General features: G+C 46.5%; 1 protein-coding gene and 1 long non-coding RNA gene across 4 annotated transcripts in view; one reads left to right on the plus strand and one right to left on the minus strand.

The window, feature by feature from the left end:
• Positions 1 to 22,114, minus strand: part of DIS3L (DIS3 like exosome 3'-5' exoribonuclease) — a 34,283-nt gene extending 12,169 nt beyond the window's left edge. The window contains exons 1-7 of one of the 3 annotated variants that reach the window (XM_030317880.2): positions 21,942 to 22,114; positions 20,497 to 20,650; positions 9,452 to 9,580; positions 7,548 to 7,683; positions 4,311 to 4,487; positions 2,747 to 2,825; positions 1,435 to 1,614 (exon numbers count right to left, since the gene is read on the minus strand). In XM_030317880.2, the coding sequence (XP_030173740.1) occupies positions 1,435 to 1,614; positions 2,747 to 2,825; positions 4,311 to 4,487; positions 7,548 to 7,683; positions 9,452 to 9,580; positions 20,497 to 20,650; positions 21,942 to 22,080 (994 nt within the window). In that variant the 5' untranslated portion in view covers positions 22,081 to 22,114. Of the gene's footprint in view, positions 1 to 1,434; positions 1,615 to 2,746; positions 2,826 to 4,310; positions 4,488 to 7,547; positions 7,684 to 9,451; positions 9,581 to 20,496; positions 20,651 to 21,550; positions 21,568 to 21,941 lie in introns of those variants that run through there. The other 2 variants (XM_030317881.1, XM_030317882.1) reach the window with 2 other exon arrangements.
• LOC115515780 lies at positions 6,931 to 23,979 on the plus strand. The gene is made up of 3 exons (XR_003969406.1): positions 6,931 to 6,941; positions 10,426 to 10,432; positions 23,877 to 23,979. It is a non-coding gene; the product is annotated as an uncharacterized LOC115515780 (long non-coding RNA).
• Positions 23,980 to 24,569: the final 590 nt, after the last annotated feature.

Here is a 24,569-nt window from a genome sequence, read left to right on the forward strand (position 1 = left end):
GAAGCTGGTCAATGTGGCTGGAACAGAGTGATGACGAGGACAGTGACACAAGGCAGCCCAAGCTGGCAGGACCCTGTAGGCCACGGTATGGCCTTTGGATTTCATTTTGAGAGAAACAGGAAATGGCCACTGGAGAGCTTTGAGCAGAGACACACAGGCCCCAAAGACTTTTAAAAGGATCTTTGTGGGGGGCCTGGGTGGCTCAGTTGTTTAAGCATCCGACTTCCGCTCATGATCTCATGGTTCATGGGTTCAAGCCCCGCGTCGGGCTGTGTGCTGACAGTTCAGAGCCTGGAGCCTGCTTTGGATTCTGTGTCTCCCTCTCTCTCTGTCCCTTCCCCTCTCGCACTTTCTCTCTCACTCGCTCTCTCAAAAACAAACATTAAAAATAATAATAATAATAATAATAATAATAATAATAAATATTTAAGTAAAAGGATCCCCGTGGCTGGCTCCCGTATGGAGAAAAGGCCATTTGAGCACCAGGGTGGGGGCAGGGAGACCAGTGAGGAGGCGGCTGGGAAAATCGCGTCAAGCGGTTCTGGCGGCCCAGTTAGGGGAGAAGAGGTGGAGTCTGGGAGTAGAGCTGCCAGGACTTGCTGACGTGTGAAAGAAAAACTCGAGGGTAATCCCAGGACCTCTGGGTTGACCAAGTGTAGAATGAAACTGCCGTTTGCGGAGACGGGAACACTCGGGGAGGAGCAGGTTTGGGGGCAGAAATCAGGAGTCTGTTACTAGGCGCGTTACATGTGAGATGCCCATCGGACACCAGGGGAAGATGCCAAACAGACAACACTGGAGGCTGAGAAGGGGGTCTGGTCTCTAGGCTGGAAAAATAAAGCCAGAGGAGTGAAGGAGATCCCCAGGGAGAGGGGGCGGATGGAGATTCAGCGAGGAGCCCAGAGGTCGTAAGACGGAAAAGCTCCAGCAAAAGGACCAAGGAGGAGTGGCCAGCAGGAGAGGAGAAGAACCTAGAAGCCAAGGATGAGGCAGTGATCTGTTGGCCAAATGCTGCTGACGGTTACGGGTGCCGAGGGCTGTTGGCAATGAGGTCACTGGTGTCCTTGACCAGAGGTCAAGGTTTTTTGGGGGGTGGGGGCCCCTGAATGTAGCGGCTTCAGGAGAGAACGGGTGAAGAGGAAGCAGAGAGAACGCAGGACTAAGGGTTTCACTGAGTCTTGCCATAAACTGAAGCAGAGAAAAGGGCGGTAGCTGGAGGGGATCCGGACTTGAGAGGATTTTTGGTTTTGTTCTGTTCTAAGAGATAGTACAGCATATTTGGATGCCGAAGAGAATAAAATAAATCTGCAGAGAGGGGAAACTGGTACTGGGGGGGAAAGAAACTATCTTGTACCATAGTAACTGCACTATCTCTGGAACGATAAATGTTCCGCAGAAAGAATGGATAACTGGGAGACCAGCCGGTGGGCTCACCTGTGGGCATGGGCTCGCTCGGGGGGTCTCCCGAGGCCTTGTCATCACTGTCATTCTCACACAGGGCCGTGGTTCTTCCTTTCCATTCATTTTTAGGGAGCAGTTCTACGACTACCACGTCTCCATGAATTGAGCGGTTTCGAGCCTTCATGCCGTGGATTAGGATGTCACTGGCCAAACCTGTGATTGGGCGGGGACACAGAAACCCCATGAAGCCACAGGGGAGGCCACACCCGTGACACCTTCCAAACAAGGAAGCGTTCCTGCAAATCCAAGCTTTCTCCTCTCAAAGGTGCAGTCAAACCTTGCTCCACAAGTTAGGAATGAAGAAACACTGCCACTGTGCCATTTTATGTCACATGCTTTTCTAAGGTCGGACCATCTTTTCAGGTGGGTGACGGTGCCCTGCATGAGACTACATAAGCCTGGTCTGGAACTCTGTCACACAGCCACAGGGGCCACGCAGCCAGGGAGGGGTCAGGCGGCCGAGGAACCACGGCTACTGTCAAAGCCGTGTCGAGCATAAGCCAGAGAAAGGCACCTCTTCTTCAACCCAGCCCCACTCCCTTGACTACCGGGGTGCTTTCTACCCTGTCCCTGAAGACCTGGAACTATACTCTGTTACGATACAACTTATTTACACGCCTTCTTCATTTTCATCACTTTTAAAAAATTACTCCAGGGGCACCTGGGTGGCTCAGTCGGTTGAGCATCTGACTCTTAACTTCAGCTCAGGCCATGATGTCACAGTTCGTGAGTTCAAGCCCCACGTCGGGCTCTATGCTGACCGTGCAGAGCCTGCTTGAGATTCCCTCTCCCTCTCTGCCCCTCCCCCGCTCATTCTGTTTCTCTCAAGATAAATAAATAATTTTAAAAACAAAATAAAACGATTCCAATAAGGCAGCACAGGACAGTGTCTTAACATCCTAGTCAAACTGCCTCAGCAGCAGATTCAGCCCCATCCCTTCCCGGGTGTGTGATCTTGGGCAAGTTACTTTGCTTCTCTGTATTACAGTTTCCTCACTTGCAGCTTTGTGCATCCTCGCCAATAACAGGTGTCTCCGTTAAGTGCTTAGAACAGTACCTGATGTAGACTGAGCACTCAATAAAACTCAGCTATTCTCATTTTTTAAAACCGACTACAATAAAATCAGAAACTATAGATAAAACACGAGAGGACAGGTAAAACACACCCAGAGCAGGAATATCTAACATGGCAGGTAGGGTACGACAGTTTCAACCTTACTTTCTTCGTTGTGCAATATCAGAATAGAGACAGAGTGCGGAAGTTTATGTAAGGCGTGTACTGAACCTGAATCTTTGCAGCTGGCTCCTTGAAGTCGAACGAAAGCTTCTATCTGGGCCCTGTGTTTGTTGACATTCAGGATTCCCTAAAATCACAATAAAAATCAACTGAAAAATTTCTTTTCTGCTTGCTTTACCCCTAAGGTACAGTTTTCAAAAAGTATATGAAAATATCCCCAAAATATGGGGCGGTTCAGTCGGTTAGTTAAGTGTCCGACTCTTGGCTTCGGCTCAGGTCATGGTCTCACGTTTTGTGAGTTCAAGCCCGCACACTGGGCTCCATGCTGACAGTGCGGAGCCTGCTTGGGATTCTCTCTCTCTCCCTCTCTCTCTCTCTGCCTCCCCCACTCGCTCGGTCTCTCTCAAAATGAATAAACAAATTTAAAGAAAATCCCCAAAATATTCTTTTAAGGTCTGTGATCCCTTCCTTTAGGAAAAAATATTCATCACCAAGGTTTCTTTTCTCCAGGGAACATACCATCATTCTGAACTATTCTTGGCCGTACCAAGTGTTCGAAGTGCCATGATCTATTTTACCTAAGTGATGAGTGGGTCTTTGAAAAATCTTCTTCCTCAAAACATCCTCCCTGGAATGCCATAAACTTTACTATCAAGTTGGAAGCATTAGCCACTCTAGTTATACTCACTTAAAATACTAGGGGCGCCTGGGTGGCCACTTGGTTAAGCGTCCAACTCTTGATTTTGGCTCAGGTCCTGATCTCAGGGTCCTGAGACTGAGCCCCATGTAGGGCTCTGGGCTAGGTGTGGAGCCTGCTTAGGATTCATTCTCTCTCTCTCTCTCTCTCTCTCTCTCTCTCTCTCCTTTCTCTCTCTCCACAGCCCCCCCCCCACCCCTTCCCTGCTCAAGCACACACACTCTCTCAAAAGGAAAAAAAAAAAAACAAAAGAAACCCACAACTTTAGGGCGGGACTTCAGCATGGCATTCTCAAACTTCGGCCTGCATAAAAACTGAGCTGCTTGTTAAAAATGTAAAATTCATGACAGAACAATTTTGTATCTGGATAGTGGTGGCAGATACACAAATTGACCAATGTGATAACACCACACACACACACACACACACACACACACACACACACACGTAAAACTGTTGAAATCTGAATAATAATTTTATCTGATTCCTTCTCAAGACAGCTTAACAGCTTCTGGGGTCTGGGTCCTGGGGGACCACAAAAGGGCCCTTGAAAGACACAGGAATATTGCAAAGGGGCGAAGAAGCCAAATTTCACCAATTTCACCATTTTGCCCAATTTCCAGACCTTGATTGCAAAATATGTGCTCTTTTCCAGAGACTGGAGGCACTTATAAGGCTACTTGTGTGATGCTCAAACGTAACCCAATTAAGAAGATTACAGAGTAGCACCAAACCAGATGGCAAGGTGTCCCCAGGAAGAACGACTCCGAAACCATCTTCAACAATGACAGCCCTGGCTTACTCATGCCCATTTTATTTACGGCCTTTGAAATTAAAGGCCTGTGGCAGGCCAGTAAAGGCGAGAAGAAAACAGACTGGCCCGTCCCGACGCCGACGTCGCATGACCACCCTCACCTGGATGTAGCGTCCCGATTTAATGCCGGCTTCCAACACTTCCAGGGGAAGATGTTCTGCGTACTCCTTCCCGTGGCTCTCCTGACTCTCATTCTCTCTTTCCCGTCGAGACTGAAGGATGGAGTCACAAAGCTCGCGGGCGGCCTTTAAATCAGGCCAGAAATTGTCCAGGTAATTCTGCGTTCAATAAAGGCAAAAGAGAAACGTGGTCAGAAGGTAATGGTTCTCCCTTCCGGTAGTATTACAAGCAGTCCCGGGTGGGAACCGCTGGCGTGTGGTTTTGAAGAGGTGGTGAATGAACATTACCTTCCCGAGCCTCACGTTACGGGCTAGTTTTCTACCATCTCACTAATCCGTGAAGCCTCGCCAAACGAACCCTAGGGAGGCCCTTCCTACCACGGAATGCTTGCTTTGCACTTTTGAATCTCCTCCTCTCTCTCTGCGCGTGTACACACACACACACACACACACACACAAACACACACACACACATGCGTGGCCTTCTGCCTATCTTTACGCGTATCTCATTGCCACAGACAATGGCCTGCAGTAAATGCAGAGAAAAAACTCTTACGTGTGCATTCTTGTCTTGTTTTTTGTTCTTTTCCCCATTCTGAAACATTTGAAACTTATAAGAAACTTAAACAAGCAGGTAAAAATGGCAAGGTGTAAAGCGCATACGGAAACGTCCCCTTTTCCCCCAACCCACTGGCTATGCCAAGTGAGCAGAGGGGGCAAAGCCGAGACGTTTCTATTCTTCTGGGGCTTCCCCGTCGTGAGCTCCCAGACGATGGAGTCTTCCTTGGTGACCATCCAGAGATGTTGTAACGCTTCACAGAGACGTTGCTATTAGTGTGATGACTCGGTACGAGACTTCACTTTGACACAAGTGGTCAGGGTCCCTCCCCACCACGTAGACTGAGTGTTACCGCACCTCTTGGTGTAAGTCTATCAGAGAGGGCACCACCCGCAAGAGGACGGTGTGTTGATGCTGGCTGTGCTACGTCGACAGCACACTCCCTTGAATGGTTGGCTCTCACTAAATAAAACCAAATTTACATGTTTTTAACTCAACCTTAAGTCTAAGGTAGAGTCTAGCACATTCGCTTTTCTCACATAAAAAAGAAAATGCAGGGGCGCCTGGGTGGCTCAGTTGGGTGAGTGTCTGACTTTGCCTCAGGTCATACCTCACGGTTCGTGAGTTCAAGCCCCACACTGGGCTCTGTGCTGACGGCTCAGAGCCTGGAGCCTGCTTCAGAGTCTGTCTGTCTCCCTCTCTCTCTTTCTCTCTCTCTGCCCCTCCCCCACTCGTGCTCTGTCTCTGTCTCTCTCAAAAATAAACATTTAAAAATCAAAAAAAAAAAAAAAAAGAAAATACATTATATTTATTGTCAAGGCTAATATTTCTCCCATGGACCTCAGGGTCCTGTTTGAATCACCTCCTTTCTTTCCCCAGTCCTTCGAGAAGTTCTGTCTGTGCTAACGTCAGTACCCCAATTCTATGGTCACTTATCGCTTCTCACCACCCAGTTCCTGCCACTATGAACCGCCTCCTCATGAGGATTTACTGTCTTCGCTCTTCCCAGCTAACTTCACGTCCCCACAGAAACTTCTGGCCTTCTCGTCTGAACTCTGCAGTATCTCTTTTTTTTCCTGCTATCTATCATTCGCCTCTATGAAGCCCTCGGTCACACAGTTTGCTTAGGAGACACTATACACAATAAACGGTACCACAGTACCGGACTGTGAAGAAAAGTAATTTGAACAAAAAGTAGAAAAATGTAATTTTAGGCAACTGTCCTCTGCGAGAACAAGACATGATGTATTGCAACAGAAAAAACAAGTGACACCGCCATTAATATCCAGCGCCCCCGGAACTCTCTGGCACGCCGGCACACTTTTTTATAGCAGGGCCAAGAAAATTCTATTGGCAAATCTTTAGCAACACGTGCACCTGGGAACTCTTATAGAATCTACAATTCAAAATCCAACTTGACTTTCCGTAAACTGACAGGGGCAACGGAGGGCCTCATTTGAGGTTCTGAATCAAAACCCGATATTAACCACTGGCACTTGATTGGCCAGCTGGGCAGACAGAAGAGCCCAGTAATCTGTTGAGAGATCAACAGCCATCCCACTTTCCCCAAGGGGTACCCCAGAAATAGGAGAACTGGGTTGCCAACACAGCCCCCCAAAACGGCCACCAATAACACTGCTCCCACCTGTGATCTGTACACTCAGCCGATGGGACAGCCTTCACATAAATGATAGCGCAGCTCGCCCCTTCCTGTATCCCTGCTAACCCCCATGTACATTCACAAGTGGGGAAGAGTGAGGAACAGTGCCAAAACAAGTCTGGCCCTTAAAACTGCGCGGTGCGTAGGGGGCGCCTGGGTGGCTCAGTCGGTTAAGTGTCTGACTCTCGGTTTTGGCTCAGGTCACGATCTCGCGGTTCATGGGTTTGAGCCCTGTAACGGGCTCTGTGCTGACAGCATGGAGCCTGCTCGGGATTCTCTCTTGCTGTCTCTCTCTGGCCCTCCCCGACGTGTACTCTCTCTCTCAAAATAAATAAGTAAACTTAAAAACCAAAAAAGATTAAAACTGTGTCGTGTGTGCACGGAGAAAAACAATGTGGGGGGCAGCCGAGCACGGTGGTTAAGAGCTTTGGAGTCAGAGTGCCGGGGGTTCCTCCACTTTCTACCTGTGTGACCTTGGGTGAGTTACTTAGTCTTTCTGGGCTTTAGTTTCCTCACCTGCAAAACATGGACAATGGCACCTACCTCATGGGGGTAAGAATTCAATGAAACAATCCACTTAGAATACTGCCTGACATAGATAAATGTTGGCTATTACTATTAGGTGGGACCATATAAAACTGCCATTTTGGAGGTCAAAAATAATAGTACTGGCAATTTTATAACATCCAACCTATTCTTGCCATCATCATCACCACTACTGTTATTGCTGCAACTGTGCAATGGGTTTACTGTCAACAGGGGCTTCCTGGGCTGAACTCTCAGATGCTACGGGTCTTACAGTCACAGGGGGGTTGCCCAAATTTGCCAAAGCCAAGATTCCATGGCTGGGGAGAGACACAGACATGGAACTCGTTGGCTGGAGTCTTCCTTCACTCTGTTTTCCCTCTTCTGCCTCGCCACATGGATCGAGAGCATTGTGGGCGCCACTGAAGAAATGAACACACACAGACACACTTACGGACACACCAGATGCAGGTACCTTGAAAGAAATCACAAACACTCCTTCGGTTTCGCTTCCATACTGCTGAATAGCCTCTTCGTCTTCTGTCACCATAACGATTGGCATCCTATCCTGGCAGTGGTGATAATACCAAACGGCTGCATTGTATATGCTCCTAGAAAAGCAAGGGCACATGAGCCCTCCCAAGGCAGACAAACACAAGCTACGGTCCAAAGCTTCACACCGGCCTTTTGATCTGCTATCCTTCGGTTTATGAGGACGACCACCCATTCATTCAACAAGTTATTTCCCAAACACTGGTCATAAATATGCCCTGGGTTGGGCAGTCTGGGGGATACAACACGAATCAGAGAGCACCCGACAAGCCTCTTCTTCCCTAAGACACCCAACCACCACGCAACCTCTTTCATTTCTTGATATGGCCTAGAAACCACAAGGCTCTGCCGTCTTTTAATACCTTTTGGTTGGAAAGCCATTACCATAGCACCACACGGATGACAAGCGAGGCTACGTGAGGTTTCAAAGCTGGAGAGACAAGTCTGGCTAAGAGAAAAACTAGGCTGCGTCCAGCTCAAGGTCACAATCCAATAAGGTCTGCAATGGAGTCAACACAAAATGTCTGGAAATCTTCCTGAAAAGAATCGGAATTGGAAAACACAGCCTGGGGCTGGAGACGTGTGTTCGGGGCTGGACTGTGTTTCAATGAAGTGTGTAAACTTGGGACAGCTGGTTTCGTAGGCATCTGTTTCCCTTTCTGGAAATCACAATGCTGCCTAAGGTTCCTTTAGTTTTAGATTAAAAAAAAAAAAATTCAGCGGACATATACTGAGTCTCTCCTATGTGCAAGCCTGTGTGGTTAGTAAGTAAGATCCTTCTAACTGCTCACATGTGACCTGGTCTAGAGAAAGATTGGCTTTCCTTTCTGGTACTGAGCCCTGTGGGAACTTAGGACTATAATTAAGGACTCAGTATGTATCAGTGTTTATTTTACTTTAGAGAATTTAAATATTTAGTGGCTACACAGATAAAGAATTACAAGGAAAAAGATGATTGAAATGTTTTGTATGGATAAGACAAACAAGGTCCTCGGCCCTCTGCAGAAGAGCAGAGCAGGGGCTGTGGGGGCCCAGCGCCTGTGCAAAAGGCCCACCGCTGACTCAGCTGCAGGTGGGTGGCAGTTCCACCCCCCCACCCCCCCAGGCCCACTGGGTGGAGTTAACACCCCTGCAGAATGACCCTCAGCTAAAGGCGGAAGTCTCCTTTATACGACACCCTGGCCTCCGCTCTTCCAGATGACTTCTGAGGCAAATACTACGCGGCTTCTCAGAGGCTCCCAGTAGGACTGAGCCTCAGTTTCCCACAGTAGCAACGCATCCTTAACTGCTCTCCCTCCTTCCCTTCTGTCTCACTCCCTGCACTTCCTCACTGCTGTTTCAGGGAACTGCCTCCCACATCAACAACCCACACCCAACCCCTTGCTTCAGGCTCTGCTTTTAGGTGGATCTAAACAGCTGAAACAGCCTGACCAGAGTTAACCTACCAGTTCCAGTTTAAGAAGACCGGTTGGAATAGGAGAGCAACTTCTACCAGGAAAACTGGATAATCTTAGCTTAAAAGTAGATCCCTCCCCCTCCCACACCCCCACATTCAAGTTATGACTTCTGGATCCCTGGAAGGTTCCTACCAGCTGCTGAGATCTGGGGCAAACACACTCTGAGTATCTACAGCTCCCTAATGACAATTTCTAAAATATGTATGTATTCAAACGACATATCTACAACAGTGGCACGTTAAGCATTTCAGTATTAATCACAGTTCCAGAATAACTACTGGTTTATTCTAGCACGCTATTTAGGTCAACTCCCAGATAAAGAAATTAAAGACAGTCCTGACCATTCATAGCCATTGGGGGGGTGCCATACCTGGTCTGCCACTTTTCCATGGATTCTCCTCTCTCCCGAGGGAGGTAGCAGAACTGTTGGAATTCGTTAGCAAAGAGAATGCAATCATGACGGGCATCCCTCAGGAGGTTTCGCAATTTGTTATACTGTCTGGGACACAGAAGAGAAAGAGAAATCTGACACAGCAGGTACTCATCGACTGCCAGCTCTTGCTAAGGATCAAAGAAGATGAGGCATTTCAGGACAAAAGATTGATTATTTCGAACCCAAGAGACATTTATTTCTATTGGCCTCGGCGTGGGTAGTACTATGGGGCTGTTGTTTCTCAATTTTGCCTGCCGGAATGTGCTCAATCACATTAATTAGCCTGTGGATCAATCACTCTGCCCTTTCCCCTTCTAGACGTGTGGCCATTTATTCAGTGATTACATGACCCTGCCCCACACGGCCCCCTCTTCAGAGGCTCGCGGAGGATAGCAGGCAAAGCAGAGTTTGGCACTTTACTCTTGTACCTCGCTTTGTTCTAGAAACGGCAGTAGGCACTGGTACATTTTACTTTGTGCTGGCAGCCCCAGAAAAGTTCAGGTGACGGAAAGAAGTCTGGGGATTTATCTGTGAATTTTATTTACGCAGCCACCTCATTTACATGAATGACGGCTAGCTGCCATCTGTCAGACAACTAACAAAGTTTTCAGGTTTCTTCCAAACGGAGAGCCTTCCGATAGTGCTAGCCAAAGTCTCTCATCAAATCTGCACCTCATATGGGTCAGCATCTAAGATGGTGTTTTTCTCTTTTCTTTTTCAGAAGGTGCTTTTCAATAGTCGAGGTGATATGAAATACAGAAAATGTTCACAGTTATCTTAAAGGAAGCCAATTGTTTACTTAAAAATGGATTGATATTAAACTAGATGTTAAATTAACATATAAATCACCCAAGGGAGATGACTGGCATTTAACATGTGTTCTTTGTTAAATGTTTATTTATTTTCGGGAGGGACAGAGTGCAAGTGGGGGAGGTGCAGAGAGAGAGGGAGACACAGAATCCATAGCAGGCTCCAGGTTCTGAGCTGTCAGCATGGGGCCCAACATGGGGCTCATATTCACGAGGTATGAGATCATAACCTGAAGACGAAGTCGGACGCTTAACCGACTGAGCCACCCAGGCGCCCCAAGATGTGTTTTAACATAATAAAATTTATGCTTTCCCATTCCTACCCGCAGCCCGCTGCCATGTTTTTAAAAAAAAAATGAGTCTTTGGGCGCCTGGGTGGCTCAGTTGGTTAAGCATCCAACTTCGGCTCAGGTCATGATTTCGTGGTTCGTGGGTTCGAGCCCGATGTCAGGCTCTGTGCTGACAGCTCAGAGCCTGGAGCCTGCTTCGGATTCTGTGTCTCCCTCTCTCTCTGCCCCTCCCCCCCACTCACACTCTGTCTCTCTCCCTCTCTCAAAAATAAATAATAAACATTAAATTTTTTTTAAATGAGTCTTTATATTTAAGCAAAAGGAGAACTCTCCAACTTCTCTTCTTTAAGTAAATGCTAATCACCAATATCTGTATCGTCTTAACACTTAATTAGAAAACAAGACACAGTGATTTTATTTTCTTAGTAATTCTAATTTTGAGCTATTTTAAAAAGAATCATGAAGTAATAGCACTTACACAATTTCATAATCAACAAAAGGATTCGGTGTCGTTGCTGTGAATGGCAGCTGTCCTTGACAGGATCCCCCTTGTGCAAAGAAAAGCTGCCCCCCACCCCATCTCAGAAATGCCTGGAACGTAACTAACTGGTAGTCTTCCCACCTTCACAAAGATATATTTGAAGTCATTTTTAAAACCTCTTAGGATATGCACAGAGGAGTCTACACCACCCTGTTCCCAGTGCCCATCCCTGCACAGTAGTAAGGTGAAAACTTTTACTTTCTGCTGGACCCATTTCTGTAATGCACAAATTCTTCTAAAGGAGCGCTTATTTCTTACGCAATTAAGGATTTTAGAGGAGACTTCACAAACAACTGTAATTTATTATTTCAGAGATGACACTGAAAAAATATCGCCCATTTTTCCTGATCTTATCGTCCACAGTATTGGTGCCCTTTATCTATACCCCTAATAAAGCACCTGGACTTAGTGCACTTTTTTGTTTACCGATTACCTTCTATATTGAAGGTCCTTCATTTAGCAAATATTGGCTGCATTCCTTCCCTTTTGCTCCACTGAGCGCCCTCAGGGGACACCATCTAAGCATCTCCTTTCTGTCCTTTGCTTACGGTGGCCACGGGCTTGCGGTGGCCATGGCAAAATTACCATTCCTCGAGAAAATTAAACCAAGAACTACCCTATGACCCAGCAACTGCACTCCTGGGTATATGCCCCAAAGGACTGAAGACAGGGTGTCAAGGACACATTCCTGTATCAATGTTCATGGCAGTATCATTCACAATAGCCAAAAGGAACCAAGGAAGCAACCCAAGTGTCCAACGACAGACGGATGCATAAACAAAATGCGGCATGTACACGCACGGGAATATTTTCCAGTCTTAAGAAAGGAAGTTCTGACGCAGGCTACAACATGGATTAACCGTGAAGACGTGATGCTAAGCGAAATAAGCCGGTCGCTAAAGGACGGACACTGTGTTAAGATTCCACTTATATGAGGTAAGGTACTTAGTCTCGTTTATAGATTCATGACGTAGTATGGTTGTTGCCAGGGGGCTAGGGGGAGAAGGAGGTAGGGAGTTAGTATTTAATGGGTGTAGAGTTTCAGTTTAGGGAGATGGAAAAAAGTTCTGGAGAGGACAGTGGTGATAGCTGCATGAAATGTGAATGTATTCAAGGCCACTGACCTATACACTGAAAAGCGGTGGGTGACTGGATGGCTCAGTTGGCTAAGCATCTGACTCTTGACTGTGGCTCAGGTCATGATCTCAAAGTTTGTGGGTCCAAGTCCCACATTGGGCTTCACGCTGACAATGAGGAGATGCTTGGGATTTTCTCTCTCTCTCTCAAAATAAATAAACTTTAAAAAAGTGTTTAAAATGGTAAATCTTATGCCAAATACATCTACCACAATTTTAAAAAAAACAGCTAGGCTAACTGGCAAAACAAAATAAAAACAAAAATCAGAACCACCCATTTCAGTGGGAGAAGTGCCATGACGGGGAGAGGTGCAGAGTGTGACAAGAACATGGGAGGGACGGGGGAGATGACATCTGAGATGAGAAAGGTGAGTGAGAGTTAGCCAGACAAAGGGCCAAGGGAGGAGAGAGGAGACAGAAAGTTCAGGATAGCAGACAGTGGTTCACATGCCCAAGAAATGTTTTCCAAATGCATAAATGAACTCTCATCTCTTTGTGACAACAGTGGTCCAAATACAAGACAACAGTGTGTCAGAACAAACCCTGACATTTTCAGAACTCGGTTACAGTTTTGCTAGGCTCTGCACACATCCCCTGATTTGCTATCACACTTTATACATATATATATATATATATATATATATATATATATATATATTTTAAATTATTTATTTTGAGAAAGAGAGTACGTGTGCAGGGGAGGGGCAGGGAGAGAGGGAGAGAGAGAGAGGGAGAGAGGGAGGGGGGGAGAGAGACAGAGAGAGAGAGAGAGAGAGAGAGAGAGAGAGAATCCCAAGCAGACTCTGTGCTGACAGCACCCCCGACATGGGTCTTGGGTCTTGAACTCACAAACCATGAGATCGTGACCCGGGCGGAGATCAAGAGTTGGACGCTTAACTGACTGAGCCACCCAGGCGCCCCTGACACGTGCACTTGGGCCCGGGGATTCTCCAACCCTGTCCTCCTCAAAAACTGGTGTTCCACAAGCCAGACCCAGGTCGTTTACCAACAAATTAGAGGAATGACAATCCTTCCCCATGTTTAGCAAAATATGTAACTTCACAAAAAAGAATTTTCTCAATTTAAAGTTTCACTCCCATATATTTTCCTTAGACTTGTAGGGCACGCTTCCATTTGTCAGCCACCTATCAGCAGGGTAAGACAAATGAACAAATGGCCCAAGAATATTAATGGGGAAAGCAGGAAATAGTGAATCACTCTGAGTGTGACAGTCAAGTTTTCTTACAGGCATGTGGGCTTATGGTTGTAATTTAATAGTGCATACACACAATATAGTCATATTTTTTTGCTAGTCAGGGCTGGTGGTGCATACGATGGGATTAGATATATGAGGATCCTGCACGGAGCCAGCAGATCACAGCGCCTTGAACAAGTTTAGCCTGAATGACAGGAGAACAGCAGTTTCAGAGAGTCAAGTACAGTAAAATGATCTGAAGTTTTAAAAATTCCAGTCTCACAGAAGAACCCTAGTTTCCCTAGACTGGCTTAAACACTCCCCCAAATCTCTATTATTTAAACATTTCAAACAATTTCATAGGGATATGGCTACACTTGCCTTCTTAAGATGGATTTTTGTACAGATGCAACGTCCCCTCCCCCAGACTACATTCTCCGGGGGTTAGGAGTGGGCGTCCCACAACCAGTCCAGGGATGTACAATGTTGTGTTTCTTCAACCAGTTTTTGCAGAATCCTGCTAGGGTCTCAGAGGCTTACTTTCAGAGGTCCTTGAGTTTTTTAAGTTTTATTTATTTAAGTAAACTCTACACCCAACGTGGGGCTCAAACTCACAACCCCAAGATCGAGAGAGAGAGAGAGAGAGAGAGAGAGAGAGAGAGATCAATGCTCTTCTGACTGAGTCAGCCAGGCACCCCAGAGTTTTACAAGTAAGCTCTATGCCCAATGTGGGGCTTGAACTCACAACCCCGAGATCAAGAGTCACATGTTCCACGGACTGAGCCAGTCAGATGCCCCTAGGTGGTAGTATTAAAACATTTTCAACGGAGTATATTTTGGACCATCTGATGTCCTCTAAACCGCACTGCCATTTGGAAGCCTCAAAGACAACCTCAAAGGAATGACCCCCAGTCACACCCCTTTGGACCTCCCCCAGCACTCCCTCTTTCTATCTAGTTATGTAAACCAGAAACTCGGTGTCGGCCTTAACACCGTCTTCTCTCTGACCTCACATATCCAACTCCACTAATAAGTTTTGTAGGTTTTCTTCAGCTTTCCTGAGATACAATTCATATACCATAAAATTAACCCTTTTCTTTTTTCTTTTTTTTAATGTTTATTTATTTTTGAGAGAGACAGAGACAGAATGCGAGTGGGTTAGGGGCAGAGAGAGAGGGAGACACAGAATCCGAAGCAGGCTCCAGGCTCCGAGCTGCCAGCACAGAGCCCGATGCGGGGCTCGAACTCACGAGCTGTGAGATCATGACCTGAGCCAAAGTCAGACGCTCAACCGACTGAGCCACCCAGGCGTCCCTAAAATTAACCCTTTTAAAACATACAATTCAATTTAGTACAGTCACCGAGTTAGGCAACCATCACCACGAGGTCCAGACATTTTATCGCCCCAAAAAGAAACTGAGAGCCATTAAGCAATCATTCCCCATTCCCCTGCCCCTGGCAACCACTAGTCTATTTTCTGTCTTTTGGATTTACCGATTCCAGGCATTTCACATAAATGGAATCATAGAAAAATGAACTTTCATGTGGCTGGCTTCTTTTACTTAGTACAATATTTTCAAGGTTCATCTATGCTTGTAGCCTGTGTTGGTCCTTCATTCCTTTTATGGCTGAACAGTATTCCCTTGTATGGATAAACCATGCTTTGTGTAACCATTATCAGTTGATGGACATTTGGGCTGTTTCCACTTTTGGGGCTGTTATGAACACAGTTGCTATGAACATTTGTGCACAAATTTTGTGTGGAGAGAGTTTCAGTTCTCTTGGTTACATACTTAGAGACTTCTACAGACTTTTACCTACTAAGATGCTGTTGGATATTTCTATTTCTTTCCATCTCTAAGCTACCAGCACCTCTCATGTGAACTAAAGTAATAGCTTCTCCACTGGCCCAGTCATCGTTTCTTTCCCTTTTTTTAAGTTTAAAAAAAAAATGATCTTTGAGAGAGAGAGAGAGAGAGAGAGAGAGAGAGAGCGCGCGCCCATGAGCAGGTCGGGGGCAGAGAGAGAGAGAAGGTGAGAGGGAGGGAATCCCTGCTGTCAGAGCAGGCCCCCCACGTGGGGCCCAAACCCGTGAAGCTAGTGACCTGAGCCAAAATCAAGAGTCGGATGTTGAGACACCCAGGCGCCCCCAGTCACTTTTTCAAAGTAGGAATCTGATCATATATATCTTCCCACCCTGCTTACAACCCTTCAGCAACATCCCGGAGACTCATCCAAGCCGGGGCCTTTTTCAGTTCCTTGAGGGGGCCAAACCCCCCCTCCCCACACCCTGCACAGCAGCCCCCTCACCTGGAAAGCTTTTCTCTTTTCTCTCTCTGGTTCACTCCTACCCATCCTCTAGAGCCCAGGGTAGGCATCTCCCTCAGGAGCCTTTCCTCTCCTCCCTAACTTAGGCTCTCCTGGGACCACGCACCTGTCTCTCAGGGCATCTGTCACAGCTGTAGTCCCCCATCTGCATGATTATCTGAGTAGCACCTGTCTCCCCCTCAAGGCTGTGTCTGCTTTTGTTCATCACTGCATCCTCAGCGCTAGCACAAATTTCTGGCACACACGATCTCTGAGTATTTGTTGAATAAACGGATGGATGAATGCTGTGGACAAGACAGCCTCACAGAGTCATCAAATGATCCCTCACTGGGACTCCTGGGTGGTTCAGTCCGTTAAACAACCAACTCTTGATTTTGGCTTGGGTCATGATCTCATGGTTCGTGGGTTCGAGCCCCCCTGGTGGGCTCCGGGCTCATGGTGCCTAGCCAGGTTGGGATTCTCTCTCCCCCTCCCTCTCTCTCTGCCCCTCCTGCGTGCACACACACACACACACACACACACACACACACACATACACACTCTCTCTCTCTCTCTCTCAAATAAATAAGCTTAAAAAAAAGAGAAATCCATCACTGAATAAGCATTTGAGGATTGCTGGATGGCAGAACATGTGATTATCCTCAACAATCAAAAACTCAACACTTTCTGATAATGCTTTATGTATTATGCTTCTGAGAATGGCCATTTTCTGCATTGATATTACTGAAATCAAAATACAAGATCATATTAAATACAGAACCAGGTAAGACGCTATGTCTTTTTATGGTTAAACTCAACTCTGGTGATTTCATCTCAGTAAAACAATGTCATCTGTTGCATTAAAGTTCATTTGCAATCTTTTTATTTTGTAAATTTGTTTATTTAATATGAAGGTCTGGTTTGGGTTTAGGGCTGTAGCAAGTACTTAAGCGTGAGGACTTTACATCTAGATTTATGTTTAAACACGTTTAAGTAATAATACAATCGAATAAATTAACACTGGGTGTCCATGAGAAAAAAGCCTATAAAAAGCCTTTTAGAAACAAAGTCAATAACATTACTCATGTTGAGTAATACTTATATTGAATGGTGAATTAGATCATTTGACCTCTTAGATCTTTTCCAATTATAATATTCTATAATTTCAGTATTTGAAAATTTTTAAAGTTTATTTTTTTTAATGTTTAATTATTTATTTATGTTGAGAGTGTGTGAGCAGGGGAGGAGCCGAGAGAGAGAGAGAATTACAAGCAGGTTCCACTCTGTAAGCACAGAGCCCGATGTGAGGCTTGATCTCACAAACTGTGAGATCATGACCTGAGCTGAAATCAAGAGTTGAACGTTTAACTGACTGAACCACCCAGGCGCCCCTAAGTTTATTTTTTTTGAGAGAGAGAGACAGAGAGAGAGAGAGACAGGCAGGGAGAGAATGCATGAGGGTACACAGGAGGTAGGGGCAGAGAGAGAAGGAGAGAGAGAGAATCGCTAGCAGGTTCAGGGCTGACAGCAGAGCCCGATGTGGGGCTTGAACTCACAGAACTGTGAGATCACCACCTGAGAGGAAACCAACTGAGCCACCCAGGCACCCCTGTAATTCCAGTCTTATGTCATATACTGAGAAACTGTTGAGACTCTGAAGCTATAAAGAAGGAATTCAGGAAGGGGCCCACAGGAGAGAAAGCAAGGCATCCTTACACCAGACACTAGACCAACCAGGTATTTTTAATTGACAAAGCTTTTCTAAGCAATAATGTTGCTAAAAGCATATCAAATAGAATGAATTATTTACTAGCATCTCAAAAACCTCCAAGGAAGAACTGAAAAACAGAACAAAACATTTTCCAACATTAAATGAAGCAAAACACCAGAGAGCCTCTGCTAGGCCACTTGCGATTAAATATAAAAAGTCCAAGGACAGGGCACCTGGGTGGCTCAGTCGTTTAAGCGTCCGACTTCGGCTCAGGTCATGAAATCGTGGTCTGTGAGTTCAAGCCCCACGTCGGGCTCTGTGCTGACAGCTCGGAGCCTGGACCCTGCTTTGGATTCTGTGTCTCCCTCTCTCTCTGCGCCTCCTCCCCCACTCAAGCTCTATCTCTCTATCTCAAAAATGAATAAACATTAAAAAAAACTTTTTTTAATATAAAAAATAAAAAGTCCAATTACTTCTACCTAACGCTTTTGAAGTCTAAATTAATAAAGCATATTCCCTGGCTCTTCCATATTCAATGGTTGGGATCAATTATAAAGTTAGCTTTCAATATATGACACTCTCTAGGGCTCAGGTAATTTTGGTCATTTAGCGGTTTCAACCTGAATACAAAGTGCCGGTTGCTTACCAGGGACACAAAGCACCAAGACCCAAACCTGCTGATTCCTTGTCCTGCCTCCTCTTTCTCTTCATCAGTTACGTCCAGCACCCTTGCTTTAGGACCAAGGTCAAACCTATTTCCTTCGGAGAGCTTTCGGGCTGAACCCTCACACCCTGTATTTACCTCTGCACTTTGTACAGTCTACATTAAATAATACTGCCTGGGTCTAAGGTGTGCCACCATTACCTTCTTGCACCTAACCCAACAAGACAACAGGTCTGTTGAGAGAGGGACTAATACAGTTGACCTTTGAACAACCTGGGTTTGAACTGTGGGGGTCCACTTCTATGTGAGGTTTTTGTTTTTTGGTTTTTTTTTTTCAGTAAATATGGTACAGCACCGTAAAGGTATTTATTCTGAGAAAGAGAGCAAGCAGGAGCAGGGGAGGGGCAGGGACAGGGGGAGAGAGAGAATCCCAAGCAGGCTCCATGCTGTCAGTGCAGAGCCCGATGCAGGGCTTGAACTCACGAACCATGAGATCATGACCTGAGCCGACATCAAGAGTTGGAGGCTTAACTGCCTGAGCCACCCAGGCACCCCGTCCTTACAGTTTTCTTAATGTTTTCTTTTCTCTAGCTTACTTTATTGCAAGAATACCGTATACAGGGGCGCCTGGGTGGCTCAGTCGGTTAAGCGTCCGACTTCGGCTCAGGTCATGATCTCACGGTCCGTGGGTTCGAGCCCCGCGTCGGGCTCTGTGTTGACAGCTCGGAGCCTGGAGCCCGTTTCAGATTCTGTGTCTCCCTCTCTCTCTGCCCCTCCCCTGTTCATGCTCTGTCTCTCTCTGTCTCAAAAATAAACGTTAAAAAAAATTAAAAAAAAAAAAAAGAATACCGTATACAATATAGAATATAACATACCAAACATATGTTAATCGGCTATTTATGTTACCAGGAAGGATTCTGGTCCACAGTAGGCTATTAGTTAAGTTTTGAGGGAATCAGAAATTATATATATATGGATTTTTGCCTGTGTAGGGGTCCATGCCTCTAATCCCCATGTTGTTCAAGAGTCAACCGTACTTCTTTTTGTACTCTATAAGGCCTGGAACTATGAGCTCAAAATGTGCTTACCAAATGGGAAAACCAAGATGTTATCGTATCGGCCTATTTCACCACTCCTCATCCTTTGTTTTCGCATTTAGTATATTTAGAGACAAGGTGGAAAAACAATAGTTTTTCATCAATTTAACGACTTTTGAAATGTCCAGGAGAAAAGACATTTAAATTCCAATTCTTTGCGTTTGCGTGTCCCAGGAATTGGTTTTTAAAACAACCCTTAATATTAAAAATACTTTTGAAAACAGAAGCTGAAAAGCCTCAGCAGAGTGCGCGCAATCTGAGTGATAGCCACAAATTGATTTTAGTAGCAGAAATTGAAATACGACACCTGGAGCAGCGTTCAAACCTGGATGTGTATAAACGTCTCTAGCTGTGTGTCTGAACAAAATCAAGTTCAGACTCATTTAAAAATATTCAACCTGAAAAATCTGCAATCTAGTTAATGCGCTTTTTTTTGAACAGAGCATATAATGACAACTCATCATTTTCATATACAAATAAACACACTTTATCTCTTACCATCAACGTCTGAAGAAGCCACAACACTTAAAAAAGGATAAACACACAGTTTCTGCTTTCTAAATAACGAGGGGTGTTAAGAGGTTGGACGCATAATTCTAATACGGTGGTTCTAAGCAGTCTTCACGTTGAAATCATAAATCCTTTCCCCATGTTAAATGAAGCAAAACCATTTTTCAGATAATTGTTTAAAAGGTGAACAAACAATTCTTCTTCATTTAGGTACAAGGCAAGCCTTTTGGACTGATTTCAATCAGAGATCCTTTGTGTAGCAAATACAATTAGTATGGTTGGTAGTTTCACTAGTAATGTAAATATAAACCAAGTTACTTCTGGTTTCATTAAGTAAATCACTACAAGTGCAATTTGTATCACAATGAACAGTTTAAAATTTAAAAATACAGCAGTACTCTTTCCCCTTCCCCCCAAAGTGTAGGCTTCTGAAAAACAATGTATTGAGCAACTACATGCAAACCAAAAGCCAAGAATCTTAAATACCCATATGCTGGGGACACTGCAGTTTATTGATCTACAGTCAGAGCTCCTGGCCAGGTGTCGAAGCTGAAATGTAAAATAACGTTACTGCCTTCCTCACCAGCAAAGAGAATACCAAATTAGCTCAAAAAGTCCCTTCAGACAAAATAATGAATTCCTCCAACAAGGGACCTTTTCTAAAGGGGAAAAGAAAAATATGCCATATAAAAATAAATAAATAAATAATGTGAAATAGATACCTCCGGCCCCTTTGATGCTGCACAGTTTGACAAGCCGTTTGCATGAAAATAATTCCCTTCAACTCCGGAAACTCAAGGATCTCCAGGTAATCTTGAACAACTTTCCAATCTGGGATCATGTAATGAGTCACATCACTAGACAAGAGTTTCCCATCTAAAAACATAATTCAAAACGTAAGCGATTAGATGTTTGCAAGCCTGGCTTATTACTATTTCAAGGTCACGGTGCTCCAGTTTGCAAGATAACTTCCAGTCTTAACTACACCCTAAAGTTTTTGAAGGACATGACAAATCTACTTTGGTAGAGGCCCCAAGTTCAGGTAAATTCAGCATCTTCATTTTTCTGAAGCTGCGATGAGACTCAGCGTGCTGTGTGGTGTTGCCAGGGGTGCAGAAGATGACTAATTTTTTAAAAACCAGCAAATCCTCAGCACAACCTAAATATTTATTTATGTTAACTCACGGACATACTCGAATGGCATTCAAGTGGGGTCCTTCCAAATATACAAGTAAACCACTTGTTTATGCCTGGCAATTTCAAGCGGGTTCTGAATCAAGCTTGTGAACATGCTCGGAAGCCTCCAGGGGCCACAAAGCCGGAATAGACTGGAAAAGATGCTCAGTGCCAGCAAGGGCAGTGGTTAGGCTCTCCACCCGGCCCGCATCTCAGGGACCTGGTTCGCCAAGGTGTAAACGAAATGTTCACCTTAACCATAAACTGAGGATTCCAAATATCGCTGGGAAGGACCCTCACGCCCCCCTCCCACCAGAGGGAAGAGAACCAGTAATGTCCCTCGTTAAATCGGCCACCCTTGCAGCTGAGAAAACAAGTGGGGGAAGGTGTAGCGCACGGCAGCTCCAAATCCAGCTTTCCCGTGACCTTTCTGTACAACGAGGGCCCAGACAATTCGCAAACCCTAGTGCAGAGGACTCTCCACTGGCTGAAAGTCTGAGGCATCTGGGCTGGCAGGTCAGAAAATTTGTGGGGAGTAAAAAGTGTCAAATGAGCGGCAGCAGGAGCTCTGGGCGCCCGCGCCGCGGGATGGCGCCCCACCTCGCGCCGTGGGCCCCGCATCTCAGCACCCTCGCCCCATTTCACGATCTCGCGATCCTGGGGGCGCAGAAGAGGCCGGTTCCGGCGCCCACGGGCCCCTCGGAAAGCGCCGATCGCCGGGCCGCCGGGCTCTGGGCCCGGAAGTGGAGAGCCCCAGAAGCAGCGCGCCGCGGCCGTCGGGGCGGCTCCGGGGCCGCCTGGCCTCTCACTCCGCACCCGCAGCCCCGCCGCCCGCCGGGCCCGAGTGCTGCTGCCTGCGCGGGCGGAGACCCGGCGGCCTCGCGCTCCGCCTCCTGCCGCGGCCCGGCGCCTCCCGGCGGACGGACGGCCCCGCCACCCTCGCTCCCGCCGCCCGGGGCTCTCCGCGCTGCGGCCCGGCCGGGACTCTGACCGTTGCGGCAGGTGGCGGGCTGCGGGCAGAGCGGGCTGTTGCAGGGCACGCTGGGCCGCAGGTAGTGCTCTCGCACGATCCGCAGCGTCCGGCCCTGGAAGGTCCTCAGGAGCAGCACCTTCTCCCGCTTCTGCAGCATGCCGGCGGCGCTCGGCGGGGGCACGGCTCCGGGCCCTGCGAGGCCGCCCCGAGCGAGCGGCCGGGAGGCGGCGGGCGAGGCGCGGCGCGGGCGGAAGCGAGGCCGCGGCTCGGGGCCCGCCCCCTCGGCCGGGCGGCCTGGTCTACGCGGGCTCCCGGGCACCCCTTGGTAGCCGCCGGAGCGCCCCGAGGGGCGCAGGAACCGCCCTAACGGCCGCGTCCGGGGCTGAGAGCTGGAGGAGACCCGCGGCAGGCGTGCTCCAGCCCCGGCAGGCTACAGCAGCCCCGCCTCAGTTTCTCCCCTGCCTACCGTTGCCTGGGGGCTGGGAAAGGTGGAAACCGCCCAAAACACTTAGATATAAGATCTGTGGAATATCTGGAAGCTAGTTTAAAGCCTGGTGAAGAAAGATTTGGTGCAACTCTGAAGGGTTATTAGACCCCCGGGGCCATACAGAAATGGGAGCTGCGGAGGGGGTAATTATTAGTGTTTTCTCTTGGTTGGTCTTGCTTTCCAAAAAGAGCTAAAAGATTGAGCGAATAAGCCAGCAACCCTGCCAGCCCAGCATTTTTTTCCCCCTTAAAAAGTATTTATTTTTAATTTCATGTATTTTTAATCCCTATAAAAATTCAAATAATGCAGATAAAATGAAAACCAATCCATTTCCTTGAGGTAAACACTTATCTATTCAATCCCAGCTTTAGGGCATTTGCAGCCTCTGGCAAAGGAATTCTCCTTTCAACTTGGAGATTCACAGTTTGTTCTGGGATCGCACACTTCTTCGTTGGGTTAGAAGCCACTGTTCTTCCACGCACTCAGCGAAGACTTATGAACTGTACCAAAAGCATGACATACAAGCGTCCCATGTAATTTCCACAAGTCAATGGAGTCAGGCATTATTACTCCCATTTTACAGATGATGAGACGGGAGTAGGAAGGTTAAGTGGCCAAGGTTACCCAGTTATTAAGTGGTAGAATCAATACTCAAGCCAAGAACTGGCTGAATCCAAAGCAGGCTCTTAACTCATTACTGTGTTATTCACAGATGAATAAAATATAGCTCTTGTATCTAAGGACTTTACAGTCTCCTTGAGCTCTAGTTAAGGCGGTTTAACCAGCCGGCTGGGAACATTAGCGCTTCCTATTGTTAAAAAAAAATTCAAGTAAATGTAAAGATCAAATTGGCTGTATTTAAGGATTTATGAATCACACAGCATCCCATCTAGCAAACAGAAAAGGAGCTCTGAGGAGCTGTACAAAATGGAAGGGTTTTTAGGACGAAGGGAAGTGGAAAAGGAAGTTCTGAACAAAGAATGGATTGTTTCCGGCAAGGTTACCTTCCCTTGGAGGAAGAGTTGGGGGATCAATCATGCGGAACACCTCACTAGAGTGGATCAAATAATTCCAGAAAGACTGGCTAAGGGCACATTCCTGGGAGAGGCAGAGACCAATTAAGTCTTGGTTTGCTGTCCTGGGGGCAGTTTGGGGCCTATTGTTCCTTTCTTTTTTTTCCCCCTGTCCCCTCTCAAGTGAAACATGTGATCAAAATTGAAGCCATTAGCGCACGCTCTGTACTTCTCACAGCTTTTGCTGATCCTCTGTGTGATTTTCACAGGTTGGGATTTTTTTTTGCTGGATCTCCGTGGTAGTCACAGGTCATGACTCCAGGTTCACAGTTTTCTAGATGGTCGTTTCCTTCACTCCTTTTCTGGCTTTCAGGTCTTAGGGAGATCATTTGCTTGGTGGTTAGTCGCTGTTACACCTGCATTTAAAGCTTTGGAGGGAACATAGTGTACTAGGGAGACCACTGTGATTATTATGAGCAGAATAATTCCCAGTGTTTGGAGTGCACTTTGGAGCCATGGTCTCCAAGACCCAACCCAGTCAAAATCAAGTAAGTGAAAGAAAAACCGATCGCATTGAAGCAGGCACCTTTTAAAGCCAAATGGCATGTATAGTGATCTTTAAAAAAAAAAAAAATTAATGTTTTATTTATTTTTGAAAGAGAGAGAGAGAGAGACAGAGTATGAGCAGGGGCGGGGGGTGGGCAGACAGAGAGGGAGACACAGAATTCGAAGCAGGCTCCAGGCTCTGAGGTGTCAACACAGAGCCCAATGTGGGGCTTGAACTCATGAACCCTGAGATCATGACCTGAGCTGCAAGTCAGAGGCTTAACTGAGCCTCCCAGGTGCCCCAATTTATGTAACTGTTACTTATGTAACTGTTTCAATTTCTCCTCAAGTTAATCCAGTACAGCAGGTGGTCCTGGCGGCCACAGCACGGATTACTTCTTGCTCAGCTGAAAGAGTTCTAAGGTCTATCTTATTATCAAAAACAACCTTGGCCACAGAGTCTAGGGATTTTTGTTGGGCAGCTTTTGTCTTAGCACATGCTGCAATATTTTCAAGAGTTAAGGAGAGGTCCCTGATCATACTCTTATTCACATTTATTCCTAGTCAAGGAAGTAGGGCCCTGTGAAAGGAAGCAAATCC

Source organism: Lynx canadensis, chromosome B3, assembly GCF_007474595.2.
Source record: "Lynx canadensis isolate LIC74 chromosome B3, mLynCan4.pri.v2, whole genome shotgun sequence".
Classification (NCBI taxonomy): Eukaryota; Metazoa; Chordata; class Mammalia; order Carnivora; family Felidae; genus Lynx; species Lynx canadensis.